This window comes from Squalius cephalus (assembly GCF_949319135.1).
Source record: "Squalius cephalus genome assembly, chromosome: 8".
In the NCBI taxonomy this organism is placed as follows: domain Eukaryota; kingdom Metazoa; phylum Chordata; class Actinopteri; order Cypriniformes; family Leuciscidae; genus Squalius; species Squalius cephalus.
Genome location: NC_137129.1, coordinates 12,992,154 through 13,007,171, shown reverse-complemented (window position 1 = coordinate 13,007,171; position 15,018 = coordinate 12,992,154). Strand labels below are relative to the sequence as shown.

The following is a 15,018-nucleotide window of genomic DNA, read 5'->3' as shown; positions in this document are numbered from 1 at the left end:
ACAAACTTCTTAACAAACTGCATGATTTAAGGTATTATTCATGAGTAAGTTTAGGGGTTTGCAAATATTGTGCTGTGCTTTTTCAAACCTGAACTCTTCTAATGACAAAATATATTTCAAAGATAATGTTTTATTCACCCTTGAAATGTAAAATGAAGCATATCTGTAATTAGGCTGATGGTCTGTGCTGTACATTCTGGTTGGAATGACCAAACAGTGAGCAGCCCTGCAGGAGGTAAATGAAGGAAATGCTCCAGCATGTTTTACAATATGGCAGAAAGAACCGACAGTTGACGATGAACTGACTGAAGAGCTCCATTCTCACAGTACACAGAGCATACAAGATTCAATCATGTTGCGTAGTGAGTGAGTAAGTGAAACATTGCCTTTGCCTTGCGCTCTGTAATCAGCAAGAAAGCCTAAAACACAACTCAGATAACATTCATAGAATAATGATGCTGGGTGCATGTGCTCAACAAGCTGATATTTCACAGAGTGAGAGTAATCATTCCTGATGGAGCAGAAGTGCCGCCAGCGATCTGCCTTTATCTCGCTGCTCATATTTCACTCACTCAGCCATCGCCAAGGAGAAACACTTTCTCATTATTTCACACAAAACAACAATAAGCAAAACTAACCCAGGCAAGAGGGGTGCCTTGTACAGACTTCCGCTCCACCCGTATCCAACAGGAAACTGCTGGGGGGGAAAACAAATGTAACTATCGGCCCCCTCCGCCTTCTAATATTAGCCACCCATTGTGGTGATATAATGATCTCTTCAATACAGCTGCAGGAATGACTCATGCTCAAACCTATCCGATACCTCCCCAAACGAGGCCTACATTAACTTCCTGTTCCCTGAAGGACCGGGAACCACACAGTTTAGCACTGTTTATCTGTTCTTTGAAAGCAACGTGGTACAGGTAATCTGTTTATTCCTCTAGTCGTACCTGCTGATGCTTCTCAGATTCCAGTTTGATGGGAGACTTGATGCAGTTGCAGGTGTCGTGGTACGTCTGTTTAAGAGCCAAATCCATCAGGTGTTTGTGATAGGCTCCTGCCACATTTCCACAGATGAAGATGATGATATTAGCCAGGATCTACACAGACACGCAAACAGCTTTAGTCAGGGGTATATAGAGATACTGCATGCTCTGTACACACGATGTTACAGAAATGTTTCTTAAAAAAAGAAAGGTTACACTTTATTTTAAGGTGTCTGTGTTACAGTGTAATTATACATTTAAGTACGGAATAATAATAAGTAACTACATGTATCTACAGTATCATCTATCTATAAAAATATGATGATATATAGATATATATATATATATATATATATATATATATATATATATATTTATTTATAACACACACACACACACACACACACCCACACACACCCACAAAAACAGCATTTCTTTGCAAAATTCTGACATAATGTGAACTCTGATCTTAATTTGTCAATTATGTTGAAATAAATATTTTAAATAATATATATATATATTTTAAATTACAGTAATCATTATGAAAATAATACCACAATGCATTAAATATGAATGGTCCTAAAATCTTGATGGCTTAATTTTCTTCAGGCAAAATATAATTTCTTGTATATTGTCAAATATAGTGAGAAAGAAAGTGAGTTCTCAGAAAACCTTAATTCCACGCAAGTGTATATAAATTATCAATCCGGTAATGGATATGTTAAATAATGTGGAGACTCAGTGTGTATTCAATACAGCATTGGCATACAGTATAAAACAAGTAATGAATGCAGTAAATTGCCTCATAGGTACAGGAACACATTACTGCCAGACCACAGACACTTTAAGAAAATATGCACAGCAACCAAATGGCTTTTGAGTTTCAAATGGCAGAAGTAAGCGCATTAGCGAAAGATATAATCAGTATAAGGATCTAGAGAGTGATGTGTCTGTACATTGATTCGAAAGATATTGATCTTCAGGAAAAGTGAATTCAGTTCAGCCCACAAAAAGCTTTCAACAGCCTCTTGCTTCATGTCAGAGTGAACAAATATCAGTGCAGTACTGAATATGGTGCTGTTATCTTTAACAAAAGAGCAGGGCGTGTTAGATAATTAGGTTTAATTGCAATAACTGAAACTCTATACATAATAAGGTATTTGAAATTTGAAATATATAATTGAATTGTATTTTTTTTATCAAATAAATAAATAAATAAATAAATATAAAACTTCGTTTGTTTTTATGAAGTATGATCTGGACAGGTTCGTGACAAATTCTGAGATTTACCCATATAGTAAACGAGTTTAACAATACTATTATGAATGAATAGGTCATAAATATTTATTAGGTTGGTACGAAAGCTTGATACTATGAACCAGGTCCTGCAGCAATAATTAGTTTTATTATATTTATTTTTTTGGCCCCATGTACTTCCATAGTAAGCGTATTACTGTAATTGCATTTTTTTTTTACAAAGGGTACTGAGGGATGAGTCAAAATAATTTTCTGTGGTAATTGACAGAATACCAGAAATGCAGTCACAATAAAGCTTAATTTGCATTGAGCCTTGGAACATTTCTTTAATTTGCCCCATTTTGTAGGGCAATCTAGTCTGAGCCTCTTTTAGACTCATCAAATTTGCAACTTCTCCATGGCAACCTCTGCACACGCGTTTGAGATCAGCACAGGGCTTTAGTGTTAGAGTAAGCATAGCGAGTAAGAACAGAAGAGGTTGTTAAAGGGATAGTTCACCCAAAAATGAAAATTAGCCCATGATTTACTCACCCTCAAGTTATCTTAGGTGTACAGTATATGACATTCTTCTTTCAGACAAATACAATCAGAGTTATATTAAAAAATGTCCTGGCTCTTCCAAGCTTTACAATGGCAGTGAATTGGCTGTTTCTGTTTTGAAGTGCATCTATCCATCATAAAAGTGCTCCACACGGCTCTGGGGGGTTCATAAAGGCCTTCTTAAGCGAAGCCATGCATTTGTTTAAGAAAAATATTCATATTTAACACAAATTACCTGTTAAAATACACACGTTAAAATACCTAGCTTCCGACCAAACGGCCATACGCAGTCTATTTACGCCTAAAGCGCAACATACGCAACTTATGACGTCAGAAGTAGCGTAGTGCGTCATGGCATAGCGTAAATATCAGCAGTACGTCGCATTACTCGCGCAAGTTGCGTTTTACAGTTAAGTTGAATCCGTATGTTTGTTTGGCCGGAAGCTTTATAAAGTTTTTAATATGGATATTTTTCTTACACAAATGCATCGCTTTGCTTCAGAATACCTTTATTAACCCCCCAGAGCCGTGTGGAGCACTTTTATGATGGATAGATGCACTTTTACGGATTTTTATTCACTGCCATTATAAAGCTTGGAAGAGCCAGGACATTTTTTAATATAACTCCGATAGTATTCGTCTGAAAGAAGAATGTCATATACGGCTAGGATGACTTGAGGGTGAGTAAATCATGGGCTAATTTTCATTTTTGGGTGAACAATCCCTTTAAGGTTCACCCCAGACTGCGCAAAGGCGTCTGTCATTTTAATTAGTCGACAACCTCCTGCTAATATCACTCACTGACATTTTTAGCACATTAAACATAATCCACTTCTGGCAATTACACAACACTCTTCATCAATTAGGAACACAGTCAACAAAGAGCTTCTTAACAACCTCCCGCCATCTGAAAGTACATTGTTTGGCTTCCAGAAATTGATCTTGACTAATCGAACATTAACTTGACATACTACAGGACAACCACATTTGCCATGAAATTCTCTCTGGCTGTGTCTATACTGAAAGCAGCTGTGTTGGTATCAGTCAGTGACTTCAACAGAAACAGGAACCTGCTTTCAAACAGGCTTCCAAGACAATATCATTTAGCATTAAATATCTGCAATGTAGAGATTATCATAAACTTTGAGCAGGGAGGGAAAACTTCTGTCACTCCATTCCACTCTGCTCACATAATGTGTTCCAGACCAATGTGTGTTGCTCATTGGAAATATGGGTGGTTTTTAATGTCCAACAGTGTATGTTGGACATTGTCCAACCAAGCCCAAAAGTGTATATATTTGTTTTCTCTGAAAGTAAATTCTCGCCACAGTATAATTTCCACAGCATCTCAAATAATGTATTGTATTGTGTATAATAGCATTGGGTGATGGAAATGAACTTTATGAATTTTAACATTTTAGTAATAATAGACTGACTTTGTCTGTCTAGGGCTAATTTCATCCAAGCTACAATTCATCCCAAAATTTAAAAAAACAACAATAACAAATTTTGCAATTTTATACATTTTGCATAAAGAATTTCCCCCAAATTCTCACGTTTTTTAATGTCATAATCAGTGTTATTTTATTATTACTTATAAGTATTTATTCATATTTTGAACTTTCTTTTTATATTTTAAATTTTAATCTTAATTTAATTTTAAGTTTTAGTAATTTTGTTACATGCTTTTGTCGTTTTTTTTATTATTATTTTATTTATTATTATTTTATTCATTTTAGTTTTCATCATTTTAGTACTTAGTACTAATTTCTAAGTTCCCTTTCGTCAGCAGGGAACTCCGACGCCTCGTCGGGGGAGTTCCCCTGACGAATTGGGATCACGCCAGGGATCCAACCGCCTTCGAGAGAGTTAACAACGAGCCAATGAAAGAGAAACTGAATTGGCATGCAATATTTGCATTCCGCGACCCGCCTACCAGCGCGGGTATAAAAGGCGGAAGTAAACATTGCGCAATGCTTATCGCCTCGGAGCCGAACAGGATTCAATGCTGTGTTGCTGCTGTTTCCTTCGCCTGAGAGAAAAAGAGTTTTTCATCGAGTCCTCTTCAGGGAAGAGTCCTCTCTGTCTGCCGGTGTTACAGCCTGTCAGCGATCGCCGCTTCCTGTTGCCAGCCGTGCTTCTTTTGTTAAATCAAAAGCCGTTTTCACGGCTGGTATTGAGTGCCCACACGGGCTTGCAGTTTCCCCGTGTGTGGCCGCGGTGGGTCCCTGTGTGCTTCGGCACGTGAAAGAGAGGTTCTCTCTCTTTCCTGAAAGAGCTTTTTCGGGCGACCTGCGCCTTTGTCTACGTGACAAAGATGTCATCTCGCCCGTGTGTTTCTGGATGCGGTAGACTTCTGTCTCAGGGGGATGGTCACAAATACTGTGTCTCGTGTTTGGGTTTAGCACACGCAGAGGCAGCTTTTGTGAACGAGTCATGTTCTCATTGTGGGAACATGACTCTGGCGGCGCTCCGCTCAAGACTCAGAATCCTTCAGCAGAAAATCGCTGAAGGTGTCCCTTCAGTCTACACCCGGTCTAGTTCGTCTGCTGGTTCACCCCAGCGGGCGACTACATCAGCTGTGGCTGTTGGTGAGCGTATGAGGGTTACAGTGCGGAATATCTCGCCAGGTGAAAGACCCTCACGAGGTTCCCACTCCTCAGTAGCGCCGTTGCCATCAGTGCCCCCGTTGGAGCCGCTGGAGCCGCCCCGTGCGGTTCCGGTAGTCTCCTTCGGGGCGCCACCTGATGATGCGATGTCTATCGCTGCATCGGAGGGAGAGCGGTCATCCTCAGGTGACGACTCGGCGGGCCTACCCCCTTCGGGTGTGGTGGCTGCGGCCGAGCCGGATCCTGAGTTGGCCGCTATGCTTGCCCGGGCGGCCGCGAATGTCGGGCTCGTGTGGAACCCTCCACCGTGTCCCGAACCTTCGCGGCTTGATGATTGGTGTATCGGGGCGGCCCGCGCTGGTTCTCAGCGTCCCGCTCCGGTCCCATTCTTCCCGGAGGTGCATGAGGAGTTGACGAAGTCTTGGTTGGCACCCCTGACTGCCAGACATAAGCCTTCTCACTCCTCCTCCCTCACCACCCTGGATGGTGGGGCGGCTAAGGGATACGAGGGGATCCCCCCAGTGGAGCGGTCAGTAGCGATGCAGTTGTGTCCGAAGACCGCTTCCACTTGGCGGGGTGCCCCTTCGCTCCCCTCCCGCGCCTGTAGGTTCTCCTCCGGTCTGACCGAGAAGGCTTACACGGCGTGTGGAGAAGCCGCTTCCGCCCTGCATGCCATGGCGTTGCTTCAGGTCCACCAGGCCAAAGCGCTTCATGACATGCAGCAGGGTGGTCCCGACCCAGGGGTGCTGCAGGAGCTGCGTGTGGCGACGGACTTCGCCCTCCGGGCGACGAAAGTCACCGCACGTTCCCTGGGTCGGGCGATGTCCACCTTGGTGGTCCAGGAGCGCCACCTTTGGCTTACCCTCGCGGATATGCGGGATTCAGAAAGAGCTAGATTTCTGAATGCTCCCATATCCCGAGGGGGCCTTTTCGGCGACGCGGTGGGGGACTTCGCCCAAGAGTTCTCCACCGCCCAGAAGCAGTCTGAGGCGCTTCGGCATGTCCTGCCCAGGAAGCGGACTGCTGCTGGTCCGCCTTCTGCGGCCGAGGAACCTCAGACTGCTCGTCGCCGAGGGCGCCCTCCTGCGGCCCCCTCTGCTCCTCCTCCTGGGCAGCAGTCTAGACCCAGGAGGCGGGGTGCCGGTCGCAAGAGGGCTCCCCCGCCCGCTCAGCCGTCTTCGACCCCCAAGAAGAACACCAGAGGGAAGAAGCGGTCCTGAGACGGGCGACCCGGAGGACCGAACAGCTGCTCTTCAGGAGAGGGCCTCTGCTCCTCTCCTTCCCCCGGGGGAGGGCCGGGTGGAGAATCCTGTGTTTGTTTTTTATGTTCCGCCGCCGACCAGCCGGTCGGTGGTACCCAAACCTTCATTAAAAGAGCAGTTTCTTCCTCCTCTGGGTCATTCACGGTTGGGTCTGCTGAACAAGCAGTCTCTCCCGTTACAGAGTGGGACGGCAGTGTGCGCCACCCTCGGGTCTCGCCACTCTCAGTCCCCTCTCCCCAGCTCTCAGATAGCAGTGGCGCCACTCCGGTCACGTCACTCCTGTCTGCCGCTGGGCGGGAAGGCACGGAGACCAGCAGCCGCCCTTGGGCCTCGCTCCTCGTCTCCTCCCTTTCCCTCGCCAGGCGACAGCCCGCAGCAGAACACTCTCGGGTCTTCTCTGCCGTCTGTCCTCCGGTGGAAGCAGGTAGGTGTTGTCCAAATACACACCCAGACCCCGCTCTCGGCCGCTACAATGCCACCGGAGCCGTGTCCCTGCCTTCCGCCTCGCTGCCCCCCCGCGGGTACGCCGGCGGTCCGGGTGGGCTCGTTGCGGCAGTTTCTCGGAGCCTGGCTAGCGCTCCCGAGACCCTCGCACTGGCTCATTCGCACCATCCGGCTCGGCTATGCAATTCAGTTTGCACGCCGGCCTCCCAAGTTCAGGGGCATCCACTTCACCCGTGTGCGTCCAGTGGATGCTCCGGTCTTGCGGAAAGAGATCGACGCCCTGCTGGCGAAGGACGCGATCGAGCCGGTCCCTCCAGCCGATATGAGGTCAGGGTTTTACAGCCCTTACTTCATTGTACCCAAGAAAGGCGGTGGGTTACGGCCAATCCTGGACCTGCGAGTATTGAATCGGGCCCTGCACAAGCTCCCGTTCAAGATGCTCACGCAGAGACGCATTTTCGAGTGCATCCGTCCCCAGGATTGGTTTGCAGCGATCGACCTGAAGGACGCGTACTTTCATGTCTCGATTCTTCCTCGACACAGACCGTTCCTTCGGTTTGCTTTCGAGGGTCGAGCATATCAGTACAAGGTCCTACCCTTCGGGCTGGCCCTGTCGCCCCGCGTCTTCACGAAAGTCGCGGAGGCGGCCATTGTTCCCATGAGAGAACAAGGCGTTCGCATTCTCAACTACCTCGACGACTGGCTCATTCTGGCACACTCGCGAGATGGGTTGTGCGATCACAGGGACATGGTGCTTCGGCACCTCAGTCAGTTGGGGCTTCAGGTCAACTGGGACAAGAGCAAACTCTCCCCTGTGCAGAGGATCTCTTATCTCGGTATGGAGCTGGACTCGGTCGCCCAGACTGCGCGCCTCACGGAGGAACGCGTCCAGTCAGTGCTCAACTGCCTCAAATCTTTTCGAGGCAAGTCAGCGGTTCCACTGAAACAATTTCAGAGGCTCCTGGGGCATATGGCAGCCGCAGCCGCAGTAACGCCGCTCGGTCTGTTGCATATGAGACCGCTCCAGCACTGGCTTCGCGATCGAGTCCCGAGGTGGGCGTGGCAGAGCGGCAAGTTCCGGGTCAAAGTCACCCCGAGCTGTCGCCAAACCTTCTCCCCTTGGTTGGATCCTCGGTTTCTACGGGCCGGAGTGCCCCTAGTCCAGGTTTCCAGGCATGCTGTGGTTTTCACAGATGCTTCTGCCAAGGGCTGGGGGGCCACGTACAGAGGGCATGCAGTCTCGGGTCTGTGGACGGGGCCCCAGCTGCATTGGCACATCAACTGCCTAGAGTTGCAAGCAGTACGCCTAGCTTTGTGTCGCCTCAAGGGGTTTCTCAGACACAAACACGTACTGGTCCGTACGGACAGCACTGCGACCGTTGCGTACATCAACAGACAAGGTGGTCTACGCTCCCGTCGTATGTCGCGACTCGCCTCCCACCTCCTCCTATGGAGTCAGAAGCATCTGAGGTCGCTTCGTGCCGTTCATGTCCCCGGGGAGCTCAATCGTGTGGCCGACGAGCTTTCACGTCGGTCCCCCCTTCCGGGAGAATGGCGACTCCATCCCCAGGTGGTCCAGCTGATCTGGCGAATCTTCGGAGCCGCACAGGTAGACCTGTTTGCCTCTCCGGACACGACCCATTGCCAGTGGTATTACTCCCTGACCGAAGGGACTCTCGGCACGGATGCCCTGGCACACAGCTGGCCCCGGGACCTACGCAAATATGCGTTTCCCCCAGTGAGCCTTCTTGCACAAACTCTGTGCAAGGTCAGGGAGGACGAGGAGCAAGTCCTTTTGGTGGCCCCGTATTGGCCAACCCGGACTTGGTTCCCAGAACTCATGCTCCTCGCGACAGCCCCTCCTTGGCCGATTCCTCTGAGGAACGACCTTCTTTCTCAGAGACGGGGCACCCTATGGCACCCGCGTCCAGACCTCTGGAAACTCCATGTCTGGTCCCTGGACGGGACGCGGAGGTTCTAGATGGCCTACCACAGGCAGTGGTAGATACTATCTCTTCGGCTAGAGCCCCCTCTACGAGGCGCCTCTATGCTCTGAAGTGGAACCTGTTCGTCGGCTGGTGTTCTTCCCACGGGGAGAACCCACGAACTTGCCCGATCAGTGTCGTGCTCTCCTTCCTACAACAGGGGTTGGAGCGAAGGCTGTCTCCCTCCACCCTCAAAGTGTATGTTGCCGCAATAGCTGCGCATCACGATGTAGTTGAAGGTAAGTCCGTCGGGAAGCACGACCTGGTCGTCAGATTCCTCAAGGGTGCTAGGAGGCTAAATCCACCTCGCGACTTGCACCCTGTACCCTCTTGGGACTTAACTTTAGTGCTCAAAGCGCTCCAAAGTCCTCCTTTTGAGCCTTTGCTGACAGTCGAGCTTAATATCCTGTCCATTAAGACAGCACTCCTGTTAGCATTGGCCTCTTTCAAGAGGGTGGGGGATCTGCAGGCTTTTTCGGTCGACGAATCGTGCCTAGAGTTCGGGCCTGGCCTTTCTCACGTTGTGTTGAGACCCCGGCTCGGATATGTGCCCAAGGTTCCTACCACTCCCTTCGCGGACCAGGTAGTGAACCTGCAAGCGCTGCCCCAGGAGGAGGCAGACCCAGCCCTAGCTTTTCTCTGTCCCGTCCGGGCCCTCCGGGTTTATATAGACAGAACGCAAAGCTTTAGGACCTCAGATCAGCTCTTTGTTTGTTATGGAGGCCAGCAGAAGGGGAAGGCTGTCTCCAAGCAGAGGTTAGCCCACTGGCTAGTGGATGCTATCACCAGGGCTTATGAGTCCCAGGGTGAGCCCTGCCCACCCAGGTTGCGGGCTCACTCCACTAGGAGTGTTGCCGCTTCTTGGGCTCTGGCACAAGGCGCCTCGCTAACAGACATTTGTAGAGCTGCGGGCTGGGCGACACCGAACACGTTCGCTAGGTTTTATAGCCTACGTGTGGAACCTGTTTCCTCCCGAGTACTTGCTATGGCCAGTAATTAGAGGGAATAGGTGTGTCGGCTTGCGACGCCATTCCGTGAGCGGATACGTGCGTCTTTCGCTCCGTTGGTTACCCAACAAACGGCTAACCTCGTGAGTTCCTCCATCACCCCCTCCGGTGTCAGGCGTTGCGGACCGCCTGGCACCAGGTCTGCTACCTTCAGTAAGGAGTTGTTAGTGGACTGGGTGCCTTTCCAGTGGTCCCTGCGGCGACCCATGATTGCCACGTGCAGTTCAGCCGTGTCTTCCCCTTGACAGACTCATTCTGTCGTCCCTATTGAGTACGCTCCTCACTCCTCTGGACTGGGACTACCTTCAAGGGTTTCCATATGTTTCACTACCCTACGTGGTTAGTACATGTGTGTATTTGAGGGCCTTCCTCTAGGCTGCCTCAGCTTCCGCAGCGTTCCCTCCCCCTATTATATCCTTGGGGTTGGGCACGCTTTCCCAGTGTTATCCAATATCCACTGATTGGGTCTTGCGGAACAGCAGTGTGATTCCCTAGCTAGCTCCCGCAAAATTTTCTGGAAACTGCTGCAGGGTAGCTTAGCTGGGCGCTGGAAGGGGCCAGCACTATGGCGTTTTGGTAGGGATCCCAATTCGTCAGGGGAACTCCCCCGACGAGGCGTCGGAGTTCCCTGCTGACGAAAGGGAACGTCTCGGTTACGTATGGTAACCCTCGTTCCCTGAGTCCAGGGAACGGAGACGCCTCGTCCCGTCGCCATGCTGCTGTACCTTCGCGGAGGGCTGGACACTGTTCGGCTCCTCAGCGAAAAGCATTGCGCAATGTTTACTTCCGCCTTTTATACCCGCGCTGGTAGGCGGGTCGCGGAATGCAAATATTGCATGCCAATTCAGTTTCTCTTTCATTGGCTCGTTGTTAACTCTCTCGAAGGCGGTTGGATCCCTGGCGTGATCCCAATTCGTCAGGGGAACTCCCCCGACGAGGCGTCTCCGTTCCCTGGACTCAGGGAACGAGGGTTACCATACGTAACCGAGACGTTTTCCATCTAACATTATATTTTATTTCAGCTTGATTTTGGATTTAGTTAAAAATAACAAATAATTAATATTTTTAAATTAATAAATGAATAAGATAATTAATAACAATTTTAATAATTTAAATAAAATAATTTAAATAAGCAACATTTCAATAATATTTTTTTTATTACAAAAGTTGTATTGTGTTAAATAGCATGCTGTGATGAAAATAACATTTTAACAGCATTTTATGTATTCTAAACACATACAATTAAATCATATTTTCACCCTTTTTTTAATAATTTGTCAAAATTGCAGCTTGTTTGGAAATGGCACAATAACATATTCTGCTCTCAAGTGATATTAACCAAAGGCCGCATGATGAGCATCTCTCTCTCTCTCTCTCTCTCTCTCTCTCTCTCTCTCTCTCTCTAAGCGTGTGCTATTTCAGGCCTGGTCCACCTGCCATGAGACACACCTGTATCTCACTGGGAGAGTTTTATAGGACAGGTCCTTCGAGAGCAGACTTCTTCTGGCTGTAATCACTGAACGAGAGGAAGAGGACAGGCAAGTAAACGAGCACAGTGCCGGGTCTGTGGGGAACCGTAGCTTAATTACAAAACACTGGCATGTGACATCATCTCTACAACTGTGTCTGTGACCCAGACAGATGTGACCCTGTTAGTTATTTTTTCAGTCTCTCTGATTAACTCGAGACCTTCTTTTGCCGAGTACGTCAGCAGTAAATGTCCTAAAAGTGACGTACAAAGCCTTTAAAGGCTCTAACAAACAAGGTATGACCTGGAGCTCTTGAGAGCACCTAACATAAAAAGGTTATAACGCTTCTAATGAGAGCGGCGGAAGCTTGATTAACTGTGAGTGCTGAATGTGAAGGGTCGTAAAGGTTGGGTTTAATGAAGCTCTTCTACTGTTGGAGAACAGTGTGGAGGGCTGACTGCGGTCTAAGTGTTTACCGGTCTAAAGGAAGATTATTTTTGAGGTTTTTAAATTGGACTGGATAACAAGTTTAAAACAACATCCTACATCCTTCCGCTACTCGATTCTTGAATGTAACGCTCCTGTCTCTTGAACACAACATGATGACAGCCAGTATTTTTGTGTTTCTGTGGACCATGTGACTAGAGTGTTGCCTTGGTAACATGCGCTGTGTTTAGGTCTGGTCTGAAATACATTTCTGCTTGAGATCTGCTTAGGAAAAATAAAGGTTCTGGAAAATCAATTGAAAGGTAGGCATGAATTATTATTTAAGAGTTACATAAGACTCTTTAGTACAGTAGCAGAACCAAAAAAACAGTGAAGGGAAGTGCAATCAGTGTACATAAAGCTAAAAAGAGATATAGTGAGAGTATACATTGGGAAGATTGGGGCAAGTTGTCACACCTTTTACTAAAGTTTTTTTTTTTTCAGGAATTTTTCATGTTTTAAGGTCATCTTCTGCATAGACACATACGTTAGAGTCCTGGCTATTTTCACTGTTTTTGCCCATGTACAATTAATCAACACACACTGACCTTTTATGACAACATGCAAAGGATCTTGCTCTTATGGAAGGACATGTTGTGTCAGCATGTTATATGAGGCAAGTTGTCAGAGTGGGAACCTGCTGTTTATTGAATTGGATTTTTTTTTTTTTAAACGAAATACAAAAAAAAGGTTGATATTTAGTGGAATTTCAGCTAAATTAAAAAAGTATCATTATTATGAAACTTAAATTAATATGTGAAACAGCAAAAAAAAAAAAGGCTAAAGTAAAAATAATAATATCAAAACAGCATTTTGGCCAGCAGATTTGGTAACTAATAGAGATGCGCGGTTGGCGGTTACAGCCGCGGACTCCATAAACCGCGGATCGGGCGGATGACGTGACGAAAAATAATATTTTAATTAAATTCGGGCGGGTGGCGGGCGGTTGAACTAATCAAATGAAAAATATATGTATACATTACATACAATCAGCGGATGGCGGGCGGGTGCGGTTTTGAAAATTGGTCAAAAACGTTGGTGCGGATGGATGGCGGACGGATGATGAGTTTTGTGATGCGGTTGCGGATGAAATAATAGCCCATCCGCGCATCTCTAGTAACTAATACATTTAAAATGTACGTGACAACTTGCCCCAACAAGACATAAAAATAAAAAAGCCTGCATTAAAATCTAATTTTATTTAATTAAAAAAAAATTCTAAAATAAATAGATGGTGATATTTGAATTTAGTTTCCACACTTGAGTAGGGTTGAAAAAATAAACATGATTAATTTAAAAAAAATTGCGTCTGAAAGGGAAACTCCTACAAATGCATATGCAGTAAGGTCAGCTGCAAAAATAACCCTGTCCACGCCTTTTCCGCACTAAATTTTCACTGCGTTTCTTTAGGAAATCCTGACAGTAGTTTTTTAACACCAGAAGAGGGTTTGCGCTGGAGCAAGTAAACGCTCCAGATTTACTGTTAGTAAATCTGGCCCTTAGTACAGTGGGGGGAGTTGTAATCTGCTGACTGGTCAGTTTAAATGTCTCTGATTTTGGTTTTGGTCACATGGTCAAGGGAGGGATAAAAAGAAGATTGTAATGGTTGCTCTGTCTCTTCTTTTCCTCTGGGTCCCTTTCTTGGGACACTCTTTCCTTGCCTCCTCTTTTCTTTGTTTTTTCTTATATCTCTTCTTATATCTCTATAGCTCTTTCTTATATAAGAGCTTTGCTCTTCCTCTCTACCTGAGCTCTGCCTTCCATCTCTCTTTCTCTCTACACTCTCTCTCTCTTTCTATCCCTCAGGTAACATTTTACAAACATTAGGTACAATTAAAAATTATATGATTTTATCATCATATTATTCATTATTCATCATTAAACCCTTTCAATTACTAATGATGTGCTTACCAGTTTTGATTCGGTATTAACTTTAAAGTGCTACCTATTGCAATACAATATTGTCACACTATAGCAACACTCTCCCACATATTTTGCTATTATAACTATGCTTATTTCCGTCGTTGGTATAAGTAGCAGTGGGTGGTAATAGACAAGAAATGTACAGTTTTACACCATCATACTGATAACGTTTCTTTAGTCATTTGGCAATTCTGCAGCCTGAACCACTGTAGTGAAACCACCCTTACATTTGCAGTCTTTGCACTTGACCTTATATTATACATTAATATTATATTTGCCTGTAACCTGTTGGTAGGATGGTAGGATGGGGTTAGTTGCTCTAAAATATAAAAGTATCAATATATTATATGCAAATGCAAAGAATTAAATGCATCTTTATCCATTTAAAAGATATCAATGAAGTTCCCTGTTCGTAGATAATGTGATGCTTAGGGATATGGGTACCTTTAGCGTGCCTTCTTGTGACATGGAAAGCACTTGACCATGCTTCAGTCTTTGACACCTTGGGAGTGAGAATGGTTTGCAACCTTTTTTTTCAGAGCTTTATTTACAAATTTTAATTTTCAATATTTTGCTTAGTACTGCACATGCGCATTGGCTCGTCTAGCCTGAAAAATAAGCTTTTTTAATGCTATTTGAGCACAAGAAACAACATCTATGGGACAGTTGATGTCAGATTGTGTTGCTGATTTGAAATATGTTATTTAATTGTGAGTTCGGCCAGCAGTTTTTGAGATTTCAGGATTTAACTATTCAAATAGATAGGACTTGGTTTTGGATGACCGAAATAGATGCTCGGAGGTGTTGCAAATATGTCCGCAGAGTGAACAGACTTTCCTTGAAAGGGACTTTTGTAAAAAATAATTAACTACATGCACTGTATAGGGTTTGGTTTAGGGTTAGTAGCATGTAATGATGCATCATTTATAATTATTAGTACAGTAACTACATGCAAAGTGTAACAAGGTAGGACACTGTAAAATAAAGTGTTATCAAATAAACTTCTAAATGTTGGTTCATGTTCTATGTGACAGACGGCACAAATTAATT

At 45.8% G+C, this 15,018-nt stretch overlaps 1 protein-coding gene across 2 annotated transcripts in view; it reads right to left on the bottom strand.

Annotated features, from left to right (window-relative positions):
- The window catches only part of adcy2b (adenylate cyclase 2b (brain)), a 73,929-nt gene that overhangs the window by 21,646 nt on the left and 37,265 nt on the right, over positions 1 to 15,018 (bottom strand). For both annotated transcript variants that reach the window (XM_079879001.1, XM_079879002.1), the window contains exon 4: positions 951 to 1,100. In XM_079879001.1, coding sequence (XP_079735127.1) covers positions 951 to 1,100 — 150 coding nt within the window. The remainder of the gene's footprint in view (positions 1 to 950; positions 1,101 to 15,018) is intronic.